The 26437-nt window shown below is 47.6% G+C and overlaps 2 protein-coding genes across 2 annotated transcripts in view; one reads left to right on the forward strand and one right to left on the reverse strand.

The window, feature by feature from the left end:
- Positions 1 to 626: 626 nt before the first annotated feature.
- On the reverse strand, positions 627 to 7608 carry PTRHD1 (peptidyl-tRNA hydrolase domain containing 1). Its single transcript, XM_029596195.1, has 2 exons — positions 7373 to 7608; positions 627 to 1378 (listed from the first exon to the last, which is right to left on the reverse strand). Exons 1-2 carry the CDS (start codon positions 7565 to 7567, stop codon positions 1208 to 1210), a joined length of 366 nt encoding a protein of 121 aa, XP_029452055.1. The 5' UTR covers positions 7568 to 7608; the 3' UTR covers positions 627 to 1207.
- A 47-nt stretch (positions 7609 to 7655) lies between these two features.
- Positions 7656 to 26437, forward strand: part of CENPO (centromere protein O) — a 49289-nt gene continuing 30507 nt past the window's right edge. Inside the window, exons 1-3 of the mRNA XM_029596194.1 lie at positions 7656 to 7781; positions 10634 to 10809; positions 20466 to 20635. Coding sequence (XP_029452054.1) covers positions 10779 to 10809; positions 20466 to 20635 — 201 coding nt within the window. The 5' untranslated portion in view covers positions 7656 to 7781; positions 10634 to 10778. The remainder of the gene's footprint in view (positions 7782 to 10633; positions 10810 to 20465; positions 20636 to 26437) is intronic.

The following is a 26437-nucleotide window of genomic DNA, read 5'->3' on the forward strand; positions in this document are numbered from 1 at the left end:
ATGATAAAGAGCATGGAACAGCTCCCCTGAGAAAAGGCTAAAGAGATTATGGCTATTCAGCTTGGAGAAGAGATGGCTGAGGATGGATATGACAGAGGTCTATTAAATCATGAAAGGACTTGAACAGGTAAATTTGAATCTGTTATTTACTCTTTTGGGTAATACAAGGACCAGGGGGTACTCTATGAAGTTAGCAAGTAGCACATTTAAAACAAATCAGAGAAAATACTTTTTCACTTAATGCACAATTAAGCTCTGGAATATCTTTGCCAGAGAATGTGGTTAAGGCAGCTATTGTAACTGGGTTTAAAAAAGATTTCGATAAGTTCCTGGAGGAGAAGGCCATAAACTGCTATTAAGTGGGAATAGCCACTACTTGTTGCCAGCTTTAGTAGCATGGGATCTATTTAACGTTTGGGCACTTGCCTGGTACTTGTGACTTGGTTGGCCAATGTTGGAGACAGGATCTGCATTTGATGGACCTTTGGTCTGACCCAGCATGGCATCTCTTATTTTCTTGATGCTAGCACCCCCCACTTTGCAGATAAACCAGAGGCGAGGATGGGTGATGGCTATGCTGATGTGTCCTAGCCGTGACTGTTTCCAGCACTACTGCTAAAATGATGTAAGAAGTTCAAATTGGCAGTTTAATTCAGTTAACCAGGACATCAATAAAGGAGATAAAAGTACTATTTCCCCAAAAGAAAAACAGTAAAAGAAAAAGTGTTTTCAACATGAGTTGTAGAATACTTGGATGTATCCTTCTTGCTATCTCCTCTCACTGCCCTCTTTATGCTTAGGTTTATTATTACCTTTCACTTTTAAGGAAGAGCTGGTGACAAGCTGTGCTAGAACCTGTCATTAGCACTGAAAAAAATCCCTCCAAATTTATTTACAACACATATATGAACTAGTGATTCTCAAAGGGAATGACAGTATAGAAAACACACAAATAAATATACATATAAGGACCTGAAACATTTACTTTTTTTCCTGCATTCCCCTTGTTAACAGCACTGCCTTATTGATACAATAGTACAAGGTCGAACTTCTGGCTTAGGATAGCAGGAGTTGTGTATGTGTGTGTGTGTGTGTGTGTGCATCAGCTACCCAGTCTGTCCTGTATATGCCGCCGCAGTACCGAGAAAGATCCATGCTCTGTGCTGTCTGGAACATAGCAGGCCCCAAGGTTGCTGACAATTTCGTGTCACTTGAGAAGTTTGAACTTTTTTAGATGTCGATGTACTTCTTCCTTGGGATAAGGGCGGAGGGCAATACAGGTAGCAATGTTCTCAGGTTGTTCAATCCAGATTTTGTGATCCACGCTTGCCTGCTTCAGGATTTCTGCCAACGCCAATAAGGATGCTTCATCTGGGGCCTGAAATATACAAAACAACATTTGATCTGAAAAGAAACCAAGTTAAGCACAGTAGTCTTTCCAAAGCTGTAGTAGTAGATCTTAATATATTTTTGAGGTGGGGAGAGAAGGGATGAGTCACATTAAAGAACACCTGGAATTAATCCTTGTCTGTACATCTCCAGATTGAACAGCAGGAGCTATTATTGCTATAATGTCTGCCATTCAGCTATACTGTCCAAGGCTCACCCATCTTTGTAAAACTGCTCATGCAAGCCCAGCTGCATCTGAGCCATTTTCTGGACCAAGCACATCTTGCAGTTTTAATTCAAGCTTTTATTTCAGCCAGGTGGATTGCTGTAGTATTATTTATCTTGGTCTCTCTAAGAGAGTGCCTGAGGCAGAAGTCGCAGATCATCCAGTTAAAAAGACACAGCTCACCTTTTCATTGGGGCAAGGTGTAAGGTGTAATTGTAAGGCAATTATCAAAACTACAGCCTCACTTTACCAATATTTTCCATGAGCTTCAAGCATGCTTCTAGTTTTAATAGAGAAATTTCCAAATTGGGTTACAGAACCGAGTCGGAGATTTTTCCATCTTTGTAACCACCCTCCAAACATCGGCAAGAGTCACATTTTCAGGCTCAGCTATTTCAGTATCCGAACCTCCTGGCAGATGGATGAGAGCCCGTTACAGGCACGGGGGAATTATTCACGCTTTGGCCAACCTGAAAATCTCCTGCATCCATACTGCCTGATGTAGAAGGTCAAAATCCAGAATCTAATTTATTCTTCGAAGTCTGTAACTGGCCTTAAAAGGATCCCAAGAGGAAAGGTGGGGGCTGCTCTTGGGCAGGACTGTCTGAAGCAGCAGAGAAAAAGAAATATCAGGAACAGGATTTCTCAAAGGCTGACTCCCCCTTCAAACCAAATGAGAGTTTATGGGGTTCTTCACAGCAGCAGATCCAGGTGATGAGGTGCTAACTTTCTTTCCCATTTCCTTCCCATTTAGGCTAGAAAAGAACACCTTCCAAAATTTCAAGGAGCGTGCCCCTTAGGCCCGCAGCTTCGGCAGTATGTTGACAGCTGATGCTGTCGCACAGAGTGGTGAAGAGACAGCAATATCCCTGGGACTTCCAGACCAAAATCTTTAGGTCCAGTCAACCAGAACCGGCAGTGTGTCTCCTCGCAATTGCTGCTGCCTCAATGTTTAAATAGGCACCCGGCACTGGCTGATGATAACACGCAGAGCGGTAAAGAGACAGCAATATGCCCAGGACTTCCAGACCAGGGTCCTCGGGTCCAGCCAACCTGAACAGGTGGGTATGTCTCTCTGCAATCGCTTCCCTACTGTGTTTTCTCAATAAATTGTTCTCAAACAGCAAGAGAGAACTCACTCAAAAATATAGTTGTAGCCTCGTCTATTCCGACCCTTGTTTCACCCTGCTGGCTGCATTAGAGAACAAAACTGAACGAGATAATATCAACATTAACGTGCTGCTGAAAACATTCTCTCTATAATTTAAAAATTCCTTACAAACATTACCAGACTCATTTCTTCAAAGACTGTCTTTTTCGGTGACCAGTGTTCACCTCATGTAATCACTGCAGCATAAATAGTGCCATCAAGCTTTATACCAATTATCAAATACATCAATTACTATTTAGCTTGACATGATTGACAAATATTGACCAATAAAATTTAACTTTGAAAAATTGTGACTTACTAATTGCTTCTTCAATATTAATCTATTCCTTCCTATTCAATACATTTGCTGAATCTATCAATATTGCAATGGCACCAAAACATTCAGTTTTGCAAATTTATCTGGAATGTCCTACATGATGTTAATTTTTTTTATCTTTCATGATCTCAATTTATGCATAAAAAATGGCAACATATTGATGAAAATGATGAAGGATATTGATGGTAAATAAACTGACAGCTCTCTTCTATAATCCGTATACAACAGTGTCACTAAATACAAATGCTTATAGAACACAGATATGTTGTCTTAAGTTTTCAAATTGACAATAGTCAGTCGCTTAATTCCACTATTGACTCAAGATTTATTCATTCCTTCCTCCATTCTAAAATGAACAGGCTGCCCAACCATATGGGTTACTGACTGCTTTGCTTAGAACATATTAGGGTAATCATTGACTTATTCTCAAAATATCTTATAAAAACAAAAAGGATGCCATTCAAAATGTATTTAAAGCTACTGGTTCCACCCTATCCAAAATAAAATCCATCTTTGTTGTTTCTGATGTAACATTAAATCTGTCTCCTCTCTGTCTATGAAACTTGTTCTATTGCAAAAAAAAAAAAATGCAAATCTTAAAAATTGATTTACTTCCAAACAATGTGTCACAATTGGTGCTTTTCGGTGCTGTTTCAAACAGCTTGGGTTCAGCAATCAGTGTTCTCAGACCTATTGTTGTTTTGTCGACATATAATTTCTGACATGGGTGGAGTTGAATCAAAAGTATCAGGCTTAGTGATTAAGGGTAGTAAGCGCCACATCAGCTAGTTACCCCCATGTTTATTTGTTCCCTAAACCGGAAAAATCGGAGCCCTCGTTGGTTGCTGTCTGAATCCAATTCCCCTTTTCTCACTGCCATTGAAGCAGAGGGCAATGATGGAGTTGCATTACAGCTGTCAAATCTTCAACCACTCTGCAAGTTTTCTTAAATCACTTTTCATTCTCTCTACTCCTTCAAATGTGTCCACCCTATTGCAGATCTTAGTATAATCTGCAAATAGACAAACTTTACCTTCTATCCTTTCCGCCAGGTCACTCACAAAGATACTGAACAGAACTGGTCCCAAAAGCGATCCCTGTGGTACTCCAGTTAACACCGTTCTTTCTTCAGAGTAGGTTCCATTTACTATTACACGCTGTCTCCTGTCAGTCAACCTGTTTGCAATACACACTACTACCTTGGCATGCACTCCCAAGCTTCTCATTTTGTTCACGAGTCTCCTACGTGGGACAGTATCAAAAGCTCTACTAAAATCCAAGTAAATCACATTGAGCACTCTTCCCTGATCCAATTTTCTAATCACCCAATCTAAATTTGTCTGATAGGACCTTCCCCTGGTAAATCCATTCTGCCTCAGGTCAAGCAACCCACCCAATTGTAGATAGTTCACTATCCTTTCCTTCAGCAGAGTCTCCATTAATTTTCCCACCACCAAGGTGAAGGTAATCGGCCTATAGTTTCCAGCCTCCTCTCTGCTCCCACTCTTGTGAAGCGGGACCACTACCGCTCTTTTCTAGTCTTATGGCATCACTCCCGTTACCAAGGATCTATTGAACAGGTCCTTCAGCGGACCTGCCAGCACATCTCTGAGCACCCTCAGTAACCTGAGATGTACCTCATCCGGCCACATGGCCTTGTCCACTTTCAGTTTTCCTAGCTCTTCCCATACATTCTCTTCTGTACTGAGTTTTGTTTACTCCACCCCCATCCAATCTTGTTAACTAGCGACGGTCCTTCTCCATGGTCTTCTTTAGTGAATACCGAACTGAAGTATTTGTTTAATATTTCAGCCATTTCTTCATCTCTCTCCACACATTGATCTTTATCACCTTTCAATTTCACTTCGGACCTTCTCCTTTCTCTGATATATCTGAAAAATGTTTTTTCACCTAACATTACCTCTTTGGCAATCCTTTCTTCCGCCTGACATTTTGCTTTCTTGATTTTTTTCTTCATCTCCCTCAGTTTCACCAGATATTCTTCCCTGTGTTTCTCTTTTTGGGATCCTTTATATTTCTTAAATGCTGTTCTTTTTGCTTTTATTTTAGTAGCCACCTCCTTCGAGAACCAGATCGGTTTCTTATTTCTCTTACTTTTGTTTACTTTTCTAACATATAGATTTGTTGCCTTTGTAATGGCTCCTTTTAGTTTGGCCCACTGTTGTTCCACCTCACCCATTTTCTCCCAGTCTTCTAATTGTGCACTATAAAAAAAATCCAAGCAGAGACCTATGATGACAGTTTTCCCCGCAGCATCTCGGCTGTTGTGGTGTCATTTTTTAGGGCTCTGTTTATCATCAACAACCTTAATAATTTATGTGCTGTTTGCTCCTTGGTACTGGGTTGTTTTTTTGTTAAGTAGGCCTGGTCCTACACCACTCAAATATATCCCCTCTCTCGCGCCATTGGAGACTTACTTTACTCCAGTCGCTTGCTTCAACAGAATCAGCTGATCCCCTCACTTTTCTCCATTTTAAAGTTTTCAGAAACCAAAGGGAGGGAAGGGGAGAACAGGAAGGAAGACATTGTCCCACAGAAGCTCTGCCTGAGCCAAAAACAAGCTCTACCAAACCCCCTGTGGGGCTGGGAGCATTACATAGACTCACTTAAATGGGAAGCATCATAAGCCTGGCCTGCAGATCATTGTCAATAAAGCAGATAAGGCTGACAAATACAGAACTGCCCAAAACTTCTCCACCAGGCTTGGCAAAAGCTGAAGCCTTGGAGTCAAGTTCATGCTGCACCAGACAAGTTATGTCCTGCCATCTGTTGGAGACAGAGAATACAGATTTTTTGCTGGAGCACCATGGTAACTACTAGAGATAATGTATGGTCTTTTTCTGCCCTCATGTTTCTATGGATCCTCACAAAGAAAAAAGAGCAGCTGTTTCTACAAGCAGAAGAAAGAATTGCAGACTGGTTTAATTTTTCTAACTATTTTGATTACTGTAAACCGGTATGATGGTGAAACTGAATGACAGTATACCAAACATAATAAATAAATATGGGGTCCTATTGCCTGCTGGCTGTTGTTTAACACATCTGGCAAGCAGTAAAAGTAGCAGCTCAAAACTGACTTTTTAGACTGCCCGGTTTGAACTTGTGCTAGCACCCAACCTACCCAGAAAAAAGCAACCCTAACGCCATGTCAGGGCAGATAGGGAAAGTTTTCATCATGCCCCTAGTTTTATACTACTGGTTTGAGCATATCTAAATTGTCAGCCCTTTGACTTAAGAGAAAAATATGTATACTCATCAACATAGGTGGTTCTCTCTCTCTCTCTCTCTCTATAGAGAGAGAGAGTGTGAGTGAGTGAGTGTGTGTGTAGATAATGGTAGAAAAAAACCAAATGGCCCATCCAATTTGACAAGTTATTCTAGAAAAGATATGCAGTTAAAGAATGGAAAATTGTATTTATAATATGATAAACTCCCTGCTAGGGTGGCTTCCTGCATTGCCCATTAGATAATTACATCCTTTGCATGCCATTAGCATGCACTCGTGCAGCAAAACCACGGGTCTGTAAGCATGCTTGTCTGCACTATTTTTCCTACACCCAAAACCCTTATTTCATGCTCTTATAGAGCTTTGCGTGGGAAAACCCAGGGCAGCTTTAGCACACCTTATTACATTTTGAATTGGGTACCATTGGCATCAGAAAGCAAAGCAGCGCCCTCCTAGTGGTAAAGACGCCGAAACCACTCTGGGGAGAACGAAGATGATGTGGTGCGTTGGAGGCTTAGGAACCAGCGACTCTTTTCAGTTTGGGCCAGAGCTGTCCAACGCCGCATCAGTAAGAGGGTCGAGCACTCGTCCACCACTACCAAGCTGTGCACCTCATTGGGTTAGCATACTGGGAATTAAATCCCAGTTTAAAGAGGTTTAACTAGTATACAAACCCCTTCATATCTGTCGTTCAAGAGATCCTACCCCTCATTTACAGACCTGGTTTTTAGACAAAGGCGGTTGAAGTTACAAGTAGCATAAGTTTTTAACTGTGGAGCAACGGGGCAAATCGTCAAGACTTCAATGTGCATATCTGAACTGCTGTAACCGTTTTTTCTGGATAGATTAATCTAAATCTTCAAATTAACCACTCCGTGCAAATAAATCTCAGGGGGTTCCTTGCAGAAACTGACAGCATGAAAATCGGAATCTTGAGACATTAGATTGGTCAGGCACATAGCCAATAACAAGCACGCTGCTCGCATTTACCGCCCGCCTTTGCGCATGCGCACCCGCGCTTACCTCCAAGACTACCTTGTGCATGCTCTCCAACCCTTGCAGGTATTGCTGTGTGTCCTCGTGGCTGTAATGCAGGTGAATGGCAGCCGTGGCCGCGTGACAGGCTTGCGCCACCAGTGCGCCAAGTGGCCAAGCGAGCACGCGCTGCAGATCCCCGCGCACGACTATGTATTGCACAAGCCGTCGGGGAGCCGCCATATCACCCGACGTTCCACGCGCACGTACAAACAGCACTTCCTCTTCCGCCCTGCATTACTGGAAACAGGAAGTCTTTAATGTTTACCGCCCCCAGCTCGTCGTGACGTTCCGTTTTGCGCTTTACTTATTGGTCGCTTTAAATAAAGAATGTTATAGTAGCGATTGTGTGGGGATTTGGGTAGTATTTGAAGGTTTGCGCGCGGTGGTTGCAATGGTAAGATGAGGCAGTCCTCCCTTTTAAAGGATTTGTTTATTTGTTTGCTATAACGTTGGTAATAGTGGTAATGTTGTTGTTGCTGCATCGGTGTTACACACACACTTACTCTCTCCTGGGCGTTGTATTCCAGTTTATTAGACGAGTGATTGAGAGGTGACGGAGATAGCCGATTCCGGATTTACATAGTAATGCCGGCAGATAAAGACCAAATGGTTCATCGAGACTGCCCAGTAACAGGTCGATCCAGTATCGTCCGCTCGAGGATTGCCCGTCTGTAACGTGCTCGTAGCGCACAATTCGGGCGCGCAAGGCAATTCGGCGATACAGTCTCCAGTTTCACGCGTCCGTATCGCTTCTGAAAACAGACGCATAACCCTTTCCGCACCCGGCATGTAAATGAACGAAAAAGCTGTATAATGAAGGAATTAGCTATTCCCCTGCGATACTGTAACGGGCGCTGATATTATCTCCTCCGTAACCCGCTGTTCTGCCGCGGCCTTAACCTGCTAGTTTACCGCCTCCCCCTAGTAGGAGTTAGTGTAGTGTAGTGTAGGGTAAAAACATTGCTTACCCGCCCTGGTCCCGTCCGGTCCGGACGGGGCTGCAGGAGACCGGACAGGACCAGGGCAAAAAAAAACAAACGAAAAAGTAGCAAGGCTCGGGCCTGCTATGGTAAGTTTAAAAAGTGTAAAAAACAAAAAACCTGTGTGTTATATAAAAAAATAAAACAATTTTAAATACCTGTCGGAGGGCCGTGGGTCCCGGTGGGCGGCGGGCAGCCATCAGCGGCATCCGGTAGTCCCTTCTCCCTTCCTCCCTCCCTCCCCTGCCTGGATGAGCGCCAAAATCGCACGGGCGGGTCGGCAGCGGGGGGGGGGGGCGGCAGCAGGATCCGGGAGCGGCGGGTAGGCGGCAGCGGGGTCCGGGGGGGCAGCGGCAGCGGGGTCCGGGGGTGGCAGCGAGATCCGGGGAGCCAGCAGCGGCAGCATGTTCGATCGGGTAGGCAGCTAGGTGGCAAAGTAAAGATGGCCGCCTGCACGGGAAAATCGTGCAATTGGCCGCTGAAGACGTGACGTCACGACGTTTGGCGTCACGGGGTACCAGCGCACCCAGGTTACTGTATAGGCGCTGTTACAGCGCCTATACAGTAAAATGGGTTGCGCGGGCATAACCCTTCCCTAACGCTTCACAGCCGCGGCATGCATTTGCATGCGATTAGAGGAGAGTATCGGGGAGTTAGTGAAGAGAACTGTGCGTGCGGGGAGGAAGGGTGCGCCTGACACTACCTCACTGTTTTTACCGCGGCCTTACTGGATCGACCTGTAAGTTGCTCATGGTAGTAACTGCCTCTCCTTGCAGGTTATTTCCATGCCTTCTGTGCAGGGCTATAACTACTGCTTCATACAGTTTACCTTCTGTTGAAGTTAGTAATAGCCATGTAGATTACCCCTGTTCCTTCCATTAAGGGTAGTGATTGCCACTCCGTGCAAGTTAACCTGTGCCTTCTGTAAAAGGTAGTAACTCTGCTTGTTTCATTTCCAGCATCTAGGGATCTGCAATACTTATCCCATGCCCTTTTGAAATCTTTTATTTTACTCCTGGGGGAATTCTGTGCAAAAAAAACCAAAACTTAAAATTCTGCACCAAAAACTTAAAATTCTGTGCCCACATTTTTCAAAATTCTGCAAATTTGTCAAAATAATACTATTTTTTGCAAATTATCAGTCATATGCTTTCTCTCACATACCATATGTCACATACATGTTCTGTCTCCCCACATACAACTCTCTCACACACACACACTCTCTCTCTCTCTACCCCCCCCCCCCCCCCCCCACACACACACACACATACATACATACATAGACTCCCAGGCAGACACCTACCTACCCACACTGGGCCTCTCATTCCAGGGGGGACTGGTCATCTCTCTCTCTCTCTCTCACCACGGTGGGGGTGGCATGAGAGGAGGTAACAGGAGCAGAAGAAGAGGTCAAAGGAAGATTCATATCTCCACCTGCTCTAGGCCAGGGGCAGCAACCCATGGCATGGCACTGGACAGCTCAGCAGACAATGACCTCCGCTGCTACTCAATTAGGAAGCTTGTTCCAAGCCTCACATATAGCAGCAGGAGTTGCATTTAACCAAACATCAGCTGCTGTGGGGCTGGTCTCATGCAGCAGATGATGTTTGGTTAAATGCAACCTCTGTAGGTGAAGTCAGAGTCTGCTCAGCTGTCCAGTCCAGGGGCACACATGTAAATGGCTGCAGACCTCTGGCCCAGAACAAATGGAAATATGAATCCCCACTTGACCTCTGTCCCTGTCCTCATTCACTTACTCTTGACCTCTTCCCCATCCACCTGCTTTCCCCTCATACCTCGAGACCCTACTAGAAACTTTCTCTCCCTTCCCCCTCCCCGCTCACCAATTGTATTGTCCTGGCCTTCGCATGGTGGAGCTTGCTAATCTCGCCCAGGCCGCGATGCCTCTGTTCACGTCCAGTGATGCTTCCTCTTCCAGCAGGCAAGCATGCTAGCATGGCAGTCTCGGCACCAGTGTAGCCGAGATTGCTATGTTAGGCGAGGGAGGAAATCTGCAAGAAGGGAGAATTCTGTGCAAATTCCACAGTAGCACAGGGCTACTGTTTTCAGCCTCACCTCTTCTGGAGGGGAGGGCATGCCAGGCATCCAGCACCCTCTCTGTGAAGAAATATTTCCTGATGTTGCTTCTGGGTGTCCCCCCCTGGAATGAAAAATAAAGTCCTCCCTACAGGCTCTCTGGCTTGTGTGAATTACTGTTATTTAATCTCATCTAAGGTAATTTTTTTATGTCTGGTTTGTTTTCCAGTATGTGCCTTAACTCTCCAGAAGGAAGTGGTGGCTAGCCAGTTCACACTCCTTAATTTTAGTAGTTTATCATATAAAGAAACCATCTGCATGAATTTTTCCTGAGAGACGTCATTTATAGTATTGCCTGCAACTAAGCAGTAGAAATGGAGGAGGCAGCATCGCACCTGAGAGAGGGTAAGTTGTCGGACTGTGGTTGGTGCTTACCACTACTGAAATAAGCACTGAAGATTGACAACAAAGATAAATTCTTTGAGTAGGAATTCCAATGGAGCAATGGTGATTAAAATACATGCAGAACTCACGCATCTAAAGCTGTGCACTAGATCATATAACTCACCTCCACCACGCCTCACACCAATGGGTTAGTTTCTTTGTATAACATTTTCTAACTGATTAATATTCTTATCTTCTCAATTAGGTTAATACTGAATTCTTGTAGGTACCATGGTTTCTTGTACGTTGAGCCCAAAAAGCAGAAGCAAAACTTAATGCTGACCTTTGACATACCGTACTTGCAGTCCTTTTTCAGGTTAAACTGATTTTCCTAGCGTGTAGCAGATGGACTCAGGACCAATGGGTATAGTGTACTCGTCATAGCAGTTGGAGACGGATCAGATTTCAATATGACGTCAGCCCCTAGTACATATACCCCTGCAGGAAGTGCAGCTCTTCAGTATTTTCCGTCTCCATAGCAGTTAGGGACTATCTGCATGCTCTCACAGCATTAGAACCAATTCAAGAAGAAAACCCAAATTTGAAGATGAAACCTACCACAGAAGACGAGCCCCGCTCTCCTGCAGTGATACCCTCGGGTCCCTCCCCCAGTTGAGATTTCCCGAGGTGATTTCCGTGGTCCCTCGGAGGTGACCAGCGGTCTGGTGGCCGAATCGCGGCGAGGACCACGATCCTGGGCGCGGCTGAGAAGCAGCAGGTGCCCCCTCGAGCGTGGCGGTGAAGGTATTTGCCCTCTCCCCCTGCAGCTGGAGACCGCCCAGAACGAAACTGGGAAGTGCCAAAGACAAGGTAAGGTAGAAATCTTCAGCGTCGACTCCGAGGTTCGAGGAGTCGCACAGGTTGCCGACCGGGACCAGTGCCGCCGGGTTGATCCGTCCTAGCAGGGCCAGGCCCCGGTTAGATCCAAGGGTCTACCCACGTGGCGACCCTCCGAGATAGTCGTCATATTGCCCGCGTGGTCGCCATCACCATCTTGGCCCTATTCTCCGCTCGTAGCTTTGGGTCGAGCGCACAAGTTTACTTAGGCGCACAAATTACATATGTGCATAAACTTACACGCACATATCCCTTGTGCGCATAAGTTACACGCACAAGGACCGCGCGCACATGTGCTTAGCCCGCGTGCCTACCGGGCTAAGCACATATCCACGACTTGGGTGCACAACCCACACGCACATCTAGACGCGCCAGAGCGCATAAGGATTTACGCGCCGACAGCCATGGCACCACCAGAAACAGAGATAAAGGCTCAAGGTCTCTGCCCAGAATGCCATATCAGAGCTGCACAAAGCGAGGAGGCCAACGCTCAGTGCGAAGAGGCCCTGGGAGACCCAGCCCAGGGCCAGTCTCACTCAGGGCCAAGTAATAGCTCCTTAGTGGGTACCCCGGACCTGGCAATTCCCAGCAGGACACCCCCACAAACGGGGACCCCCAGGGACCCAACGCCCCTCAGCTTGGATCCAGCGTCTATCTCATGGGTGGAGTTCTTCAAAGGGCTACACACCTTTGTTCACATGCAAACGGAACCCCTGGCTGACTAGCCACATCCTCCACCAGAGGACCTTTATGGCCCAGGCCCCTCGAGGCCTAGACAGAGGTTTCCACCGCCCAGGAGCCCCACCTATGGGGACACGGACAACTCTGAAGAGGAAGCAGAGCCCCTGGAAGAGGGGGAACTTCCCCCGGGGACAGAGCCTCACCGAACCATGAGATACTTATTCCTCAAGGACGAGTTCCCTGACCTGGTCGCCCACAGCCTGAGGGAGCTCGCTATTCCGGGCCCAGATGCTTCGGGGAGGCCCAAGCCGAATCCCCTACTGGAGGGCCTCCGCCAGACCTCCCGCCATTTCCCACTGTTACAAGCCATCCAGCAGCTAATTGACCTGGAATGGAGTGCTCCAGAGTCCACCTTCAAAGGGGGACGAGCCATGGCAGCCATGTACCCCCTGGACCCGGCGATCAAGGATCTTCTCACATGCCCAAGAGTTGATGCCATGGTCTGCGCAGTCTCGAAGCGCACTACTATCCCAGTGGAGGGAGGAGCAGCGCTCAAGGACGCACATGACAGGCGTCTGGAATCCATCCTTAAACAGTCCTTCGATGTAGCTGCTATGTCTCTATAGATAGCGGCCTGCTGCACCGTAGTGACACGTGCCTGCTTATCTCAGACCAGGAGCAACACCCCTGGAGAAGTCATGGAACCAGCAGTGTCATTCCTGGCGGACGCTGCTTCCAATCTGGTGTGCAAGGCGGCCAGAGGAGTGTCATCTGTGGTGGCTGCTAGGAGGCAACTATAGCTCCGAAACTGGTCAGCCGACGCATCTTCTTCTAAAACTCGCCTCACAAGGATGCCCTTCAAAGGATCCCTCCTGTTCGGCAGCGAGCTAGAGAAACTGGCCAACAAATGGGGCAAGTCCCCATTGCTGCGCCTACCGGAGGACAGGACGAAGAGGAACCAGCGACCCTTCCCCAACCCTCCAGGGGCAGAAGTTCACAGCGCTTCAATCCATACAGAAACAACTATCAAGCGTCCCGCCCTATGGGCAGGAACCAGTCCTTTCAGACCAAGCACAACAAGAGGGGAACTAGCTCGGGTACAGGCCCCAGCCGTACCCCAAAATGAGATTCAGTTGACCTGTCCAAGGGAAGAAGCCATAGGGGGCAGACTAGCCCTATTCTACCACAGATGGGTCGAGATAACTTCGGACAAGTGGGTCCTAGCCATCATTCGAGAGGGGTATTATCTGGATTTCCTACGAACCTCTCCGGACAAGTTCGTGGAGTCCCCCTGCCACGACTTCGCCAAGAGGGTAGCAGTGGAAGCTACACTAACCAGACTACTGGCCCTCGAGGCCATAGCCCCAGTGCCTCCACAAGAAATAAATACTGGGCATTATTCCATTTATTTTATCGTCCCCAAGAAAGAAGGGACGTTCAGGCCCATCCTGGACCTCAAGTCAGTCAACCGCCACCTAAGGATTCCCCGCTTCCGCATGGAAACCCTACGCTCCGTAATAAGGGCAATACAACCGGGAGAGTTTCTCACATCCCTGGATCTTTCGGAGGCCTACCTACACATCCCAATTCACCAGGAACACCAGCGCTATCTATGCTTCAAAATCCTGGACCGTCACTACCAGTTCCGGGCACTACCCTTCGGGTTAGCCACAGCACCCCGGACATTCACCAAGATCATAGTGGTAGTGGCGGCAACATTGAGGAAGGAAGGAATCCGCGTACATCCTTACCTAGACGATTGGCTGATCAGGGCAAAATCCTCAGAGGAAAGCCGCCAAGCAACCAACAGAGTCAAAATTCTACTGGAGAGCCTAGGATGGGTAGTCAACACAAACAAACGTTCTCTACAGCCCTCACAGTCTCTAGAATACCTAGGAGTCCAATTCGACACCAAAGAAGACAAGGTCAGCCTGACTCCCACAAGGAGATCAAAACTCTGGAACCGGTTACAAAACCTGTTGAGCGAACCTCGCCCCACAGCATGGGATTACCTACAAGTCCTCGGTCTGATGGCATCCGCACTGGAAGTAGTACCATGGGCGCGAGCTCACATGAGACCCCTGCAGCGCTCACTTCTATCACGATGGAATCCCCTGTCTCAGAACTACGCCGTACGTCTATCACTCCCGGGCAGGGTTCGGACCCAGCTACAGTAGTGGCTACTGGCCAGCCACCTGAGCCAGGGAACAGGACTATCCTCCCCAACCTGGACCCTGCTCACCACAGACGCCAGCCTACGAGGATGGGGAGCTCACTGCGAGGAATTAACCGCCCAAGGGCAGTGGAACGCAGAAGAGTCGGAATGGAACATCAACCGCTAGGAAGCCCGGGCAGTCAAACTAGCCTGCCTACGCTTCACCCACAGACTCCGAGACAAAGCGGTCAGAGTAATGTCAGACAACGCCACAACAGTGGCCTACATCAACCGGCATGGGGGAACCAGAAGCCAACAGGTGTCTCTGGAAATAGACCCCCTAATGATGTGGGTGGAAGTAAACCTCCAAGGGATCTCGGCCGTCCACATCGCCGGGGAAAGATAACATCATGGCGGGCTACCTCAGCAGGGAAAGTCTAGACCCAGGAGAGTGGAAGCTGTCGTCCTCAGCATTCCAAATGATAGTGAACCAGTGGGGGACACCAGACATGGACCTTCTGGCAAACCGGTCCAACGCCCAAGTACCCAGATACTTCAGCCACAGGCGGGAACCTCAGTCCCAGGGGATCAATGCCCTGGTACAGACCTGGCCACAGGGGACCCTATTATACGCCTTCCCGCCGTGGCCCCTATTTGGCGCAATCATTCACAAGATACAGCTTAATAGGGGACTAGTACTTCTGGTGGCCCCGGACTGGCCAAGAAGACAGTGGTACGCAGACATGAGAAGACTACTAGCAGGGACCCCCCTGCCACTGCCTCCACACAGAGACCTGCTTCAACAAGGACTGATCCTCTATGAGGATCCAACTCAATTCTCTCTTATGGCCTGGCCATTGAGAGGGCTCGCCTGAGAAAGAGCGGATACTCGGGGGGGGGCTGTAATCGACACCCTACTCCGAGCATGCAAGTTCTCCACATCTTTAATGTACATAAGGATCTGGAGAGTATTCGAAGCCTGGTGCAAAGACCACAACGTCATACCACGCTCAATTAAAGTTCCCGTGATCCTGGAATTCCTGCAGAACGGACTATAGCAGGGTCTGTCCCTCAACTCCATCGAGGTACAGGTAGCCGCATTGTCATGCTACAGCTCCAAGAGCGAGGGCGACAGCATTGCTTCTCACCTGGACGTCTCACACTTCCTGAAAGGAGTCAAACACATCCGCCCACCACTAAAGTGGCTGGTACCTCTTTGGAATCTCAACCTGGTCTTGGATTTTCTAGCAGGAACCTCCTTCAGGCCTCTCCGAGGTCTGTCCCTCTGCTTGTTAACCTTAAAGACAGCATTCCTACTGGCAGTTTGTTCAGCCCGACGCATCTCGGAACTACAAGCACTATCCTGCCGTGAACCATTCCTCAGGCTCATCCTGGGATCCATCCAGCTACGCATGGTCCCTTCGTTCCTTCCCAAAGTGGTGTCACACTTCCATCTTAACCAAACCATCTCGCTACCATCGCCGGATAAGTTGAAGAATTCGGAAGAGACTCGTAGCCTGCGCCACCTCAACATCGGCAGACTCATATCCAGATACCTGGAAATGTCGGAACCTGTACGAAAAATGGACCACCTATTCGTCCTTCACAGCGGGAAGAGACAAGGGGAAGCGGCCTCGCGGGCAACCGTAGCCCGCTGGATCAAGGAAGTCATCAAGGCGGCCTACGTAGAAGCGGGCAAGCCACCGCCTTTACAGGTCAAGGCCCATTCTACTAGAGCCCAGGCAGTGTCCTGGGCAGAAACCAGAATGCTGTCACCCACCGAGATTTGCAGGTCGGCGACATGGTCCTCCATCCACACCTTCTCCAGATTCTACCGCCTGGATGTTCAGGCGCGGGAGGACAAGGCATTTGCAAGGGCAGTACTAAGTGGGTCACGGGCAGCCTCCCGCCCGGTTCAGGAGTAGCTTTTATACATCCCATTGGTCCTGAGTCCATCTGCTACACGCTAGGAAATGGAGAAATTACTTACTTGATAATTTTGTTTTCCTTAGTGTAGACAGATGGACTCAGCATCCCACCCTTGGCTGCCGTTACGCATGGAACTTCAAATGATTCAAGGGTAAGCCATGTTTTCATTCACCTAGGACACCCACTCTACCGGGTGGCGACGCTTTCCGGTTGAGTATTCTGGTGGTCTCCAGCTATAGCCAATTCAACCAGATCAAGTTTATCAAGTTAATCAAGTTATAAAGTTTAACCAAGTTATAAAGTTAATCAAGTTAACCAAATTAGTCAGTCACACATATATCCACAATGCTTTTCGAGGAGAATACTGAAGAGCTGCACTTCCTGCAGGGGTATATGTACTAGGGGCTGACGTCAGATTGAAATCTGATCCATCTCCGACTGCTATCAGGAGTACACTATACCCATTGGTCCTGAGTCCATCTGTCTATACTAAGGAAATCAAAATTATCAGGTAAGTAATTTCTCCATTGAAACCCAAAAAGGGAAAAATTAAGCAGGCAGCATGGAGAAACTTCCATGCCTCACAACAGGGGAGATAGCTTGTAACAGTTAATGTAGAAATATTCTTCCTCATCAGCAAGTCACTGTCACTGCATGTGCTCTTTAGGAGACATATCAAGCAGATATTCCGTACACCACATTCTTCCTGGAATACAAGGAGGCCCCAATCCACTGCAACATTGACTTTTAAGAGTCCAAAAAATCTTTAAAGGCAGGCAGATGAGTCAAGGGGAGGCTGACCCCTAAATGGGAACTTCCTTACTCCTTTCCCATAAATTAGGAGACAGAGATCTCCTACTCCAACAAAATCCAAACCAAAATTCACAAGGATAGCAGGTGCTCAGGGATGATAAACAGCACACACCATTTGCATGTTCCCACAGTAATTTAGTACACTCCTTTTGGTTAGGGAATCCAAGGGTTTTCTAAACACAAAATATGCTAAAATATAAAAATCCATTGATCCACACACAATGGGAAGAAGGGGTTTAAAAAAAACAAAAAAAACAAGCCTTGATGCAGGCAAAAACTCAGATTTGAAGAGAAATTATTCAGTAACAACATAAAAGTATGGACAAACAGTTGTAAATGTCAGTTTCAAAATCTTGAATGCAAAAGAAAGTAATGCATACAGTGCGAATCAAAACATTACCAAAAGTATAAGGCATAGACCACTTGAGAATTATTATTGCAGCATAATAAATTTACTGTTGTAACCCTTTTCTTGGAAGTGGTATGTTCTTTCAGGGCAAGCAAGAATTTATAAGTTGGGGCTGTCTCTCTTGTCACTTATCCCCTCTGAATGCTGGTACCCCAGAGCTGAGTCCTTTCTTTGGGGGGAATCTACTGCTTGTGGCCCAGACAGTGATGTGTCTCCTTTGCAAGTGTGTATCTGTTTATCCGAAATGGTACTGTGATGATGCTTCTCTGGGACAAAAGTAACAGGGCATAGGTCTGGGTGTTCAAATAATAAAAGTTTACTGATTTCTGCAAAAGTTATCACGTTCCATGTGACATAAATAGATTTATAGATGGGTGTCCTTTTCTCTCTGTGTATGTGCCTCAGGTTCTTGGGTGATTCTTAACTCTTCTGAATTGAGAGTGTGAGAGGCCCGGCCTCTGGGGCAATCCTATTCTGCACAGGGTTCCATTTAGAAATATACAGTCCTTCGTGAGTTCACCAATTGATCAGAAAAGGTTCCCAGCCTGTGTCCCAGGGGGAGGATCCTGTGGAGGGTCCTCAGTTCTGTTCTTTCTCCTTTCTTGCTTTATTGGACCTCTCAGAAGGAAAGGTCTTGACTGATAAAGATCAGGCACACTGCCCAATCTCCAAATGAGAGGAGGGATAACACACATACCTCCTCTCTACAAAAATGGCAATGATTTGTTCTAAAATGTTCAAAACCACCTGGGATGACACTGTCACTACAGCTCTTTATTCTAGAAGGGTACTGGCAGAACTTCAGTGACCTTGCCTCTGGCTTTGGGGAATAGCCTTCACCAGGAGCACCAGACAGCAAAACAATTTGCTAAGAAGTCAAAAATCCTGAAAAAAGTCTTTCTCTAAATTGAGTTGTATCCAGCCTGGCAGGGAGAACACAGGAAAGAGTAGCTTTCAAACATATACTAAGTGATGAGTGTAGGCCTCACTACTCTAACTGAGCTTCTCTCTACAACATCTCAACTCAAATGCCACACACACTATTGCTCTAGCCCAGGGGTGGGCAAGTCCGGTCCTCGAGGGCTGCAAACCAGTCGGGTTTTCAGGATACCCCTAATGAATATGCATGAAATAGATTTGCATACAACTTGAAGCAGTGTGTATGCAGGTCTCTCTCATGCATATTCATTAACGGGCGGATTTTAAAAACCCTGCTCGCGTAAATCCGCCCAGATTTACGCGAGTAGGGCCTGGCGCGCCTAGAACCCCGGGACGCGCGTAGGTCCCGGGGTTTTTGGAAGGGGGCGTGTCGAGGGTGGGACCCGATGACGCGGCGTTTCGGGGGCGGGACCGGGGGCGTGGCGCCGGCCCGGGGGCGTGGTCCAGGCCTTCAGACCAGCCCCCAGGTCAGAGCACGGCGCACCAGCAGTCCGCTGGCGTGCATAGATTTACGTCTGCTTCTCACAGGCGTAAATCTACGGACAGAGGTAAGGGGGGGGTTTAGATAGGGCCGGGGGGGTGGGTTAGGTAGAGGAAGGGAGGGGAAGGTGAGGGGAGGGCGAAAGAGAGTTCCCTCCGAGGCCGCTCCGATTTCGGAGCGGCCTTGGAGGGAATGGAGACAGGCTGCGCGGCTTGGCGCGCGCCGGCTGCCCAAAATCGGCAGCCTTGCGCGCGCCGATCCAGGATTTTAGAAGATACGCGCGGCTACGTGCGTATCTTATAAAATCTAGCGTACTTTTGTTTGCGCCTGGTGCGCAAACAAAAGTACGCGAACGCGCTTTTTAAAAAAATCTACCCCTAAGGATATCCTGAAAACCCGACTGGTTTGCAGCCCTCAAGGACCGGAGTTGCCCACCCCTGCTCTAGCCCCTACTTGTAGGCAAGTTCCGCCCACTCAAATTGCCTCTAGTGGAGGAGCTGAAATGTGGTATTCCTGCAAGATGGTCTGTGGGCTGCTAGGGACATCAGTGGTCCACCCATAGGGGTGCCAGAATGTCATTCAACCTGATACTGTAGTTCTCTTGCCTGTATTTGATCATGTTCTGTAGATCCCCTTTTCCTCCACGACTGGTCATTGCCATGCAGGTTATAACACTAGTGTGGTTGCTGAAGCAAAAGGATTGATGCTTGAAGCTTGTGTGCTCTGCTGCATTCCTCGTGTCTCCAATGTAACAAAAATATTCTTGCAAGCACTTTGGACAGAAATGCCCAGAGACAAGCGAAGGATTCTGTATGTTGGAAATGCAGCAAGAGGTATATGGCATAGTGTCTTATTGTAAATCAGCTACCAATTTTGAGATTTGTAAGTGATCTGCAATACGCTTAAAAACAAAATTTCATTAGGGTATCGTCCATCCCTGCTTCCAGTCCACAAATGAGTGATCCAACTGCTGATCCATTACACATAGCAACACTATAGCAAAAGGATTTTGAGGCACTAGCTAGTCCAGAAATCTCTCAAGCTGAATGCTTCCCAACTCTTTCTATTGATCAGACAACTCTGTGCCTCTTGCTGTGTGCTTTTCTTTAACTTGCATGCAGTTGTACCATAGACTGGGTCACACCTCCAACTGAACTGTCGTTTTTTTGTTCAGCACCTCGATGAGTGGCACAGCTTAAATCTGCAGCTGACTTGGCTATGTTCCTTTGTTTAGAATGTGATCCAGGGTGGCAAGATAGTTACCAAAATGGCCTTGTTAATGTTACCTGAAGAATCACAAAGTGATGTTTCTTAGTTAATAATAATTCTGGATTTTTTTGTTTTTTTTTTTTTTCTTTTTTGCCTTGAATTAGGGGTGCTAGCACACTTGGAAAAGCTGGAGGCTTATTCTCACAAACTTGCACTGAAGCAAGAAGAGAGAAAGCAGAAGCAGGAGAGCCTGGCAGAGATGGCAACCAGGATTCAGAAACTGAAGAACACGAGAGAGAAACTGAGGACTAAAGTGGCATTGCAGAGTGGCAGGGTAAGAACAAGTGTTTTGTTGTCTACTGTTTTCATCCTGTTAAGAAGAAATTACCAGCTCTGATTTTTGGGGGGTTGGGGGGCAGGGTTTTGCCTGGCAGTTTCCTCATCTTCCTCCAGGCTTCCAGTTTAATCAGAACCAGCCTTTATTGAGCTGTCGTACTATGAGCTTTTAATATTCCTCCCGACTTAACCTAGCCCAGTCATTGTACCAATGGACCTGGGCCAGGGGTCATGCATCAAGCCCTGCAATTATGATCCCTAAATCCATCCACTATGTGTTGCTGTTCCATGAGGCCTGGGATTCCCTCTCCCAGGACTTGTGAATGCTCCTTCGGTATCCCTGGCCAACCCAGGCAGTGGAAGAGCTGATCTCTGAATTGAGCCCATGTTCTCCAGATGGCAGTGCCCAGAGCTGCCTCTCGGTCAGTTCCCCCCAGCCCTATATTTTTAGAAGAGAAGCGTGTGTGTGTGTTTATTTGCTTAAATGCAATCTCAAATTGTGTTTGGCTACTATCCTAGACAGCTCTGGTAAGAACATAAGAAAATGCCATACTGGGTCAGATCAAGGGTCCATCAAGCCCAGCATCCTGTTTCCAACAGTGGCCAATCCAGGCCGTAAGAACCTGGCAAGTACCCAAAAGCTAAGTCCATTCCATGTTACCATTGCTAATGGCAGTGGCTATTCTCTAAGTGAACCTAATAGCAGGTAATGGACTTCTCCTCCAAGAACTTATCCTTTTTTAAACACAGCTATACTAACTGCACTAACCACATCCTCTGGCAACAAATTCCAGAGTTTAATTGTGCGTTGAGTAAAAAAGAACTTTCTCCAATTAGTTTTAAATGTGCCCCATGCTAACTTCATGGAGTGCCCCCTAGTCTTTCTATTATCCGAAAGAGTAAATAACAGATTCACATCTATCCGTTCTAGACCTCTCATAATTTTAAACATCTCTATCATATCCCCCCTCAGCCGTCTCTTCTCCAAGCTGAAAAGTCCTAACCTCTTTAGTCTTTCCTCATAGGGGAGCTGTTCCATTCCCCTTATCATTTTGGTAGCCCTTCTCTGTACCTTCTCCATCGCAACTATATCTTTTTTGAGATGCGGCGACCAGAATTGTACACAGTATTCAAGGTACGGTCTCACCATGGAGCGATACAGAGGCATTATGACATTTTCCGTTTTATTCACCAGTCCCTTTCTAATAATTCCCAACATTCTGTTTGCTTTTTGGACTGCCGCAGCACACTGTACCGACAATTTCAATGTGTTATCCACTATGACACCTAGATCTCTTTCTTGGGTTGTAGCACCTAATATGGAACCCAACATTGTGTAATTATAGCATGGGTTATTTTTCCCTATATGCATCACCTTGCACTTATCCACATTAAATTTCATCTGCCATTTGGATGCCCAATTTTCCAGTCTCACAAGGTCTTCCTGCAATTTATCACAATCTGCTTGTGATTTAACTACTCTGAACAATTTTGTGTCATCTGCAAATTTGATTATCTCACTCGTCATATTTCTTTCCAGATTATTTATAAATATATTGAAAAGTAAGGGTCCCAATACAGATCCCTGAGGCACTCCACTGTCCACTCCCTTCCACTGAGAAAATTGTCCATTTAATCCTACTCTCTGTTTCCTGTCTTTTAGCCAGTTTGCAAACCACGAAAGGACATCGCCACCTATCCCATGACTTTTTACTTTTCCTAGAAGCCTTTCATGAGGAACCTTGTCAAACGCCTTCTGAAAATCCAAGTATACTACATCTACCGGTTCACCTTTATCCACATGTTTATTAACTCCTTCAAAAAAGTGAATGAGATTTGTGAGGCAAGACTTGCCCTGGGTAAAGCCATGCTGACTTTGTTCCATTAAACCATGTCTTTCTATATGTTCTGTGATTTTGATGTTTAGAACACTTTCCACTATTTTCCCTGGCACTGAAGTCAGGCTAACCGGTCTGTAGTTTCCCGGATTGCCCCTGGAGCCCTTTTTAAATATTGGGGTTACATTTGTTATCCTCCAGTCTTCAGGTACAATGGATGATTTTAATGATAGGTTACAAATTTTTACTAATAGGTCTGAAATTTCATTTTTTAGTTCCTTCAGAGCTTATGTGGTAAGTCCACATAAGCAGTAAAATAGTGTGAAACAAGACCAAAGTGCTGAGAAATTCCTCTATCTATATTCAGAAAAGTATAAAAATTCATATAAAAAGTACTATCAAAAAGACATACCAAAACAATTCCAAGGCAGACAAATTGCCATAATTCTGTCTAGCAACATTCTTGCTCCCAATACTCGAGGAATGTTTATTCTCTGTACCTGAGTATCTCGAGGCTTTTTCTTTTTCAGGTCACTTCATTTAATAGGTGCCACTGAGCCTGTATTGCAACCTTTATCATGGTCCCAAGGAAGTTCGGAATCAGATATCAGTAACACCATGAAAACTGGAAATACAATAAAGGAGAGAGGAAAGAGAAATTCTGGCACATGATAGTGCCTTGGCTCTCTAGGTAGATAGAGTACTTTTAGTGTGGGTAGGAGCTCCAAGAAAATGTGAAGGAAACCAGCAGAGTCACCTTATTAGTGGCAACTATTGGTGCAAAAACAGCAACTTTCTTAGCATTCAGACAGGTTCATCCACAGCAGTGGGTTATACACCTCTACCAGCAGATGGAGACAGAGCAAAGCTGACATCAAGGTATATATACCCCAGCACTGACATCAGCCCATCAGTATTCTCAGTCTCCAGCAGATAGTGGACGTGCATTTCCCTTCAGGGGATTGCTTGTTTAAAAAGGAGAAAGAGGAAGGAGATTATTTATGCACTGCTTCTCCTAAGGTGATACCTTATGGTCCCTCCCTCAGACAAGTGCCTTGGTGCGGTAGCAGTTGTTTCGCCGTGAACTTAGCTGCCAGGAGAGAACAGCTGAAAGGCTAGTGGATGCAGGAAGCTGAGCATGCTGATGAAGGCATTAGCCCTCTCCCCCTACAGCTGTAGACCAATTATCTACTTGGCTGGAATAGGCTATGTTCAGAGAAGAAAAAAAAAGAAGAAGGAAATGAGAGAGAAATAATGCTCCCTGTACGTACCAGGATCAGTCCAGACCGCTGGGTTGTGTCTCCCTTCCAGCAGATGGAGTCAGAGAAAAAACTGAAAAGGCACCCCCTCTTAACCTGGTGTGCCACCTGCGATCCTTCAGTACTTTCTCTGACTCTCAGCAGAGGAGTCCGACAGAACCTGTGGTCCTGATCCTTGCTTTAAATTTCTTTACATTTTCTCCAGAGTTTTAAGGCTCTGGCTTCTTTTGTTAACATCAAGCTAATTGAAAAAAAAAAAAAAAGTACTGTTTTTATTTTACCAGGTTTTCTTACTGCAGCGATGGTAGAGGTAAGGCTGGGGCTGGTAGCTCTGAGAGCCTTGTTCCCGGAGGAAAACACGTCTCTGGAGGGGGATTAACAGGTGGGCCGGTCCCTCCCCTTGGCGCCCGAGACGATCTTTTCCTCGGGTGCTGCAGTTCCCCAGAGCTCCGGAAGGCCGCGAGTCGGCAGGGTAATCAAACCTCTTTATTTTTTGTTCCCTACCGCGCTGTCCGGAGGCCCCCCCGGAATGTCACGAGGGCTATCGTGCTCTGCATGTGGGGAGGCGGGGTTGCGCCTCTCCCGCGACGGGGTTTGCGCCCGCTGCCTCCCCAGAGGGGAGGGCTCGTCTGGGGGGGATTTCGGGCCGATTTTGCCGCGAGCTGCGGAACGGCGCCCGCAATCGCGTAGGGCCCCGTCGCCGGCGTGCACGGGAACGGCGGCCATTTTGTCAGTTCCCTACCTGCCGGCTGGGGGAGAGGATTCTCCGCCTTCTCCCAGCTTGAGTCCGGTTCGACCGCGTGATCCCAGACCCGCCTCCTCCTTGAACTCGGCCCCCCCCTCCCCCACCTCCTCCTCCTCCCCTATCGGAGCCCTTAAAGGCACAGACGACCTTTTCTTCAAAATTTATTTTACTTATGCACAGAGCCTTTTTGGAGGTGGAAGCTCATCAGCAGGATGAAGAGCCCCCTCCCGCAAAGGTTGCGAGACGGGCCGCGACCCTGAATGCCCCTTCAGTCCCTGATGTGCCTCCGGAGCCTGCTCCCTTGGGGGCAATTCTGGATCCTCTCCTCCAAAATCGGGTTTTTCGCTTGTTTCGTCGGGAGGAGTTGGATCCTTTGATTCCCCATGTTCTGGAGGAGCTGGAGGTGGAAGCACCAATTCCCACCTTGGAGCCAGTTAAGGGGAAGCCAGTGCTTTCTGACCTGCATGCCCTGCCCCAAACCTTTCCCTTCCACCCAATGCTTAAGCAGCTGGTCACTCAGGAGTGGGAATCTCCGGATGCAACCCTACGGGTGGGGCGGGCGATGGACAAGCTCTATCCTTTACCTGAGGAGGACTTGGATATCCTCAGGATCCCCAAGGTGGACGCGTCCGTTACTGCGGTCATTAAGCGGACACCATTCCGGTCACGGGAGCAACTGCTCTTAAAGACTTGCAGGATAGACGGCTAAATGTCCTCCTCAAGCGCATCTTCGAGGTATCAGCGCTGTGTTCGGGCGGCGGTCTGCAGTAGCCTCATGCAGCGGTCGACTCTCGGGTGGGTGCAGCAAATGCTCACCTCACAGGAATTACCTCCAGAGGAAGCGAACCAGGCGAATAGGATGGAGTCTCGGTTGGTGGTTGATCCCGGCCCACTTGTTACAGGGGATGGACCTGGAGGAGCCACAGTGGGTAATAGTCACGACGGACGCCAGCCTCACTGATTGGGGGGCAATTTGTCAGTCGCAATTTGCTCAGGGTCGTTGGACAAGTTTTCAGGCTACATGGTCCATAAATCAATTGGAGACCAGGGCGGTCCACCTGGCATTGCGTGCATTTCTTCCTCTGGTAGCTCAGCGTGCGGTACGAGTCTTGTCATACAACGCGACGACTGTGGCCTACATCAACCGCCAGGGAGGAACCAGAAGCCGGCTGGTGGCCTGGGAGGCCGAACGGCTCAAGTCTTGGGCAGAGCGCCATCTGGTTCGGCTGGCGGCCTCACATATAGCCAGGGTGGACAAGGTGCAGGTAGACTTTCTCAGCCGCCAGCGTCTGGATCCAGGCGAGTGGGAATTGTCCGCAGCCTTCCGGCTTCTCACTCGTTGCTGGGGGCTTCCGCACCTCGATCTGATGGCAACTCGGACAAATGGAAAGGCGCCCCGGTTTTTCAGTCGTCGGAGAGATCACGGGTCGGAAGGAGTGGATGCTCTCGTTCTTCCGTGGCCTCACAACGTTCTGCTGTACGTGTTCCCGCCTTGGCCACTTGTGGGCAATATCGTGCATCGGATAGAAAACCACGTGGGGTCAGTCATCCTTGTAGTTCCGGTATGGCCCCGAAGGCTGTAGTTTGCGGATCTGATCACCTTGGCGATCGATGGTCCAATGCATCTCAACCATATTCCGAATCTACTTCGACAAGGTCCAGTATTTTTCGATCAGGCGGATCGCTTTTATCTAGCGGCCTGGCTTATGAGAGGAGGCAATTGAGGAAGAGAGGATATTCGGATTCGGTTATTTCTACCCTTTTGCATGCACAGAAATCATCCACGTCGTTGGCCTATATTCGAGTTTGGAGAGTTTTCGACTCTTCGTGTCGTGGATTGAAAGTACCCCCTCCACCCCCACCCCCCCCACCCCCCCCCCCACACCCCCCCCCCCCCGTCTGGCTTCGGTGGCCCAAATCCTATCCTTTCTGCAGGAGGGATTGAAGAAAGGTCTGGC

Source organism: Rhinatrema bivittatum, chromosome 3 (genome assembly GCF_901001135.1).
Source record: "Rhinatrema bivittatum chromosome 3, aRhiBiv1.1, whole genome shotgun sequence".
In the NCBI taxonomy this organism is placed as follows: domain Eukaryota; kingdom Metazoa; phylum Chordata; class Amphibia; order Gymnophiona; family Rhinatrematidae; genus Rhinatrema; species Rhinatrema bivittatum.